This window comes from Maniola jurtina, chromosome 16 (assembly GCF_905333055.1).
Source record: "Maniola jurtina chromosome 16, ilManJurt1.1, whole genome shotgun sequence".
In the NCBI taxonomy this organism is placed as follows: domain Eukaryota; kingdom Metazoa; phylum Arthropoda; class Insecta; order Lepidoptera; family Nymphalidae; genus Maniola; species Maniola jurtina.
Window position 1 is genome coordinate 9958908 of NC_060044.1, and position 3849 is coordinate 9962756.

The following is a 3849-nucleotide window of genomic DNA, read 5'->3' on the forward strand; positions in this document are numbered from 1 at the left end:
TAATTATTATAAGTAGTTGTTATTGTAGAGATCAAACCTTGCTCACTATAACATTGTATTGTAACGCCTGATATCACCGGATGGACTTATGCGGTCTTATCTCTATTCTAAGAATATGAATGTGCACAGAGCACTTACGCACATAGAGACTTAATTTAAATGAAATAAAAATTTTAAAAATTGTTGAAAATATATAATTGTAAGTTAAAAGGAATTGAATACACTTAATTCATTAAGTTTTATTATTTGAAAAAAATACATAAGTTTTAAACTTATCTTATTGTAGCACACTACACTTTTACTCTATATTTCATAACTTATATAAATTTAATTTCTAATGCTATAATTTTATTTTATTTTTACATTGTGTTTTTATTGTGTGTTCTACTGTGTTAAATGTGTGATTATACTTGTAAGTAAAAGTGTTTATACGAAAGCCAGTTGCATCCTCTGAACATTTCATTACTCTATCATCATGGAAACAGCGGCCGTCTCATCGGTACCTAAAGAAATTGTGCAATTAATCCCTTTGTTTGGTGGTGATAAAAGACAATTAAATCTTTATTTGCGAAAATGTCAATATGTGATTGATCGGTTTAAGGGGAGTGATGAACAAAATCTTTACGTTTTTAATGTTATAACGAGTCGCTTGAAAGATGATGCAGCTGCGCTTCTCTCCGAACGGGAGGACATTGTTACGTGGTCCGCATTAAAAGATTTGTTAATACAGCATTTTGGAGACCCGCGTAGCGAAGCTTGCATAAGTGTTGAGTTAGAGTCATTAAAAATTTATCCGGGTGAAAGTTTCCTCGACTTTTGTAATAGAATCCAAACTGTGCGTTCGTTATTGATGTCCAAAGTAAATGCATGCGACGACTTGGAGATGAAACGTTCCAAGGCAATTATATATAATAACACAGCTCTTAACGTGTTTCTGTATAATCTTCCCGAACATATGGTTCGAGTTATTAGACTAAAGGCACCCACTTCCTTAGAAACGGCCTTGAGTATGGTGCTCGAGGAAGTGAACTTCACGGAACAGTACAAGACGCGTAATCGTATGCATAGTAATAACCAATTTACGAGTTTGGGTTCAAGGCCAGCGATCGCCCAACCGTTTAGTTACAACCCCGAACTACCATCTCATTCCAAATTCAATTTTAATAACGCTCAAATGAAGATGCCTCAAATGCAAGGTCAAGGTCAACCACCAAAATCAGTCATGGGTTATAGACCCCAATTAGGTTTGCAGCCACAACAATTTGGGTACATGCCCCCACAACAATTTGGGTACAAACCCACACAACAATTTGGGTACATGCCCCTACAACAATTTGGGTACGAACCCATACAACAATTTGGTTACAAGCCTCTACCACAATTTGGGTACATACCCCCACAACAATTTGGGCACAACCCCCCACAGCAATTTGGGTATAAACCACCACAACCCCAACAACAAACTAATGACGTATCCATGAGGACAGCACAGCCTAAAATGCAACAAAATTTTAAGTTAAACAAATTAATGAACAACGAGGAAAACAACTTCCCCCATAACGATTATCATGAAAATGACTATCCAAATGACATTAATTTCGGTTATGACGTTGACACAAATCAACCAAAATATTCTAACGCATTTTATCATGAATCAGAACCAACTTGTATTCCAGTTATAAATAACAATTTAAATTATATAATAATACCTGCAAATTCAGAACAGCAAGTTACGAGTAAGTTACCTGTCGATCAACATTCAAGTGATGATGTACTTGATTCAATTAAAAATGATAAACAAAATAGCAATGCTGATGCTCTATCCAAAATTGAAATTAATGCTTTAAATTCAGACAAAGAAAATCCGTCATTAATAGTTAACGTAGATGAAAAATTAAGTCACAGTGATTCATCGACAGTAACTATACCAGATTTAAGTCGAACAGCAACCGCTAGTTCCATAGAATTTAATGATAAAAAAGTAAATGATTACACGGTGCGGTCAGAATCTAGTAAAACAGATACCATCCATTTAGTTATAAATCCAGAGTTATCTGGGATACCGATTTTGAATGAGGCCATAGATACTAAACCTAATCAAATTCTAGTTTTTTCGTGGTTTAAAAACGAAATGCAGGTAAGCGATCTCTCACGTGATAAACAGAAGGTCTTAGAAGTTTTCTTACCAACAGACAACCCTGAATTAGTAAAGGAGTTTTTTATAAAGCATATAAAACCAAAAATAAAGTACTTCATTTATTTCGAAGAACAGGCACATCGTAGGCTATTTAGTAATTTAATAATGCAGCTTTTTGAAAGTCCGATATTTTTTTATGAATGCACAGAACGAGTCGTATATGTTGAAGATGAAGGAGAACAGAGATCTATAATAAATAAATACCATGAAGGAAAAACATGCCATCGTGGCATTAAGGAGAGCTTAGTTAGGCTTCGTAGAAATTATTATTGGGATAAAATGGTAGCAAAAAAGAAAAAGGTTAGGGAAAAGAAAGGTGGTGAAGCTAACATTCAGTTTTCTAAAGGAAACATTGTTTTTGCAAAGGATGTTAATAAGCGTAAAAGTAGAGATAAACCAAGATATGTTAAAGCGAAAGTTATAGGACATTCTGAAGGAAATATTTTACCCATAAAAGCACGACAAAGGAACACAACCCCCATTAAGAACATTAAACACCCTACACAGGTTTTGCCGTGTCTTGCTAGTAGTGATGCAGGCGCAGGCCCTCCATCTACAAAAACTTGATTAAGTAAATTGTCTCTAAAATGTTTGATAAAATTTTACTGTAATTAATGTAATTTGAAACAATGAATGTGAACTCTGTTCATTTTCATAATTGTTTAACAAAGGTTGAAACTTTACTCAAGAATTTAGCTGATAAGCAAAATAATTGGATTTTTATAACTTATCTTACAGGATTATTTAGTGTATTTACAAGTAGTTTTCGTACTATCTTTGTTAGACCGAGTGAAATTGAAACAGCATTAGCGTTAAGTAAAATCTCTATTTTACTTGATCTCTATTTTATATGTGAACTCTATAGAATTACTCTATTATTTAAATGTAATTTCTTACTCCAAAAGCATTTGTGTAAAGTCATTTATAAAAATAACTAGATTACATTTATAATTGAAATACCGATTACTGATAACTCAACGTATAATTTTTACTTTAAGACAGATAAGATTTTACTTTAAGATATATTCCAATACCAATTTTTCATGAACCTGAAAATAAAACCCTAGCTATCATTCCCAAATATCCTTACCTTTTGGCGAAAGGAATCAAATACTTACCGCTTGTTAAACCATGTCGATCATTTTCTACCGGCAATCAGTTCCTGTGTACTGCAGACAACCGAGCGTTGTATTATGAACTCACCTGTATAGAGCAGCTTATGAAATTCGAAGATGACCTTATTTCCTGCAAGCAGCATCAGGTCCAGATCGAAAGGATTAAGGTTCAGCAAATTAACCCAAATAGCTGGCTCCTCTATAGTAGACTGAGGACGACACTGACGAAGCGATGCGGCCATGAGGTCAGCAAACAACTTGTATTTGGCACTTACCTGATCACAATCGACGAACCGTGTGAGCTAGAAATTTATGGAATTCGCCTCCACCATCGCACTATTGTAGAATCAGATAATATGAAGAGAATTCCAATTATTACACTCCCTCAGTTAAAAGCAAACGCGACTCTATCCGGTGCAAGTGTAGTTAATATGGAAGAAATTAGCTTAGATGAAGTGAAATACATGGCCTTTTCATTAAAACATAGTGCTGTTGTTGAAAGTGTTTTAAACGATCAAAAGGACAGTAAATTCAGTG

The 3849-nt window shown here is 34.3% G+C and overlaps 1 protein-coding gene across 1 annotated transcript; it reads left to right on the forward strand.

The window, feature by feature from the left end:
* The first annotated feature begins 332 nt into the window (after positions 1-332).
* On the forward strand, positions 333-2764 carry LOC123873456. Its single transcript, XM_045918301.1, has one exon. It carries the CDS (start codon positions 476-478, stop codon positions 2762-2764), a length of 2289 nt encoding a protein of 762 aa, XP_045774257.1. The 5' UTR covers positions 333-475.
* The last annotated feature ends 1085 nt before the right edge of the window (positions 2765-3849 follow it).

Excerpts from the sequence above, each read along its gene's own strand:
- LOC123873456 (XM_045918301.1), top strand. The coding sequence starts at position 476 with ATGGAAACAGCGGCCGTCTCATCGGTACCTAAAGAAATTGTGCAATTA.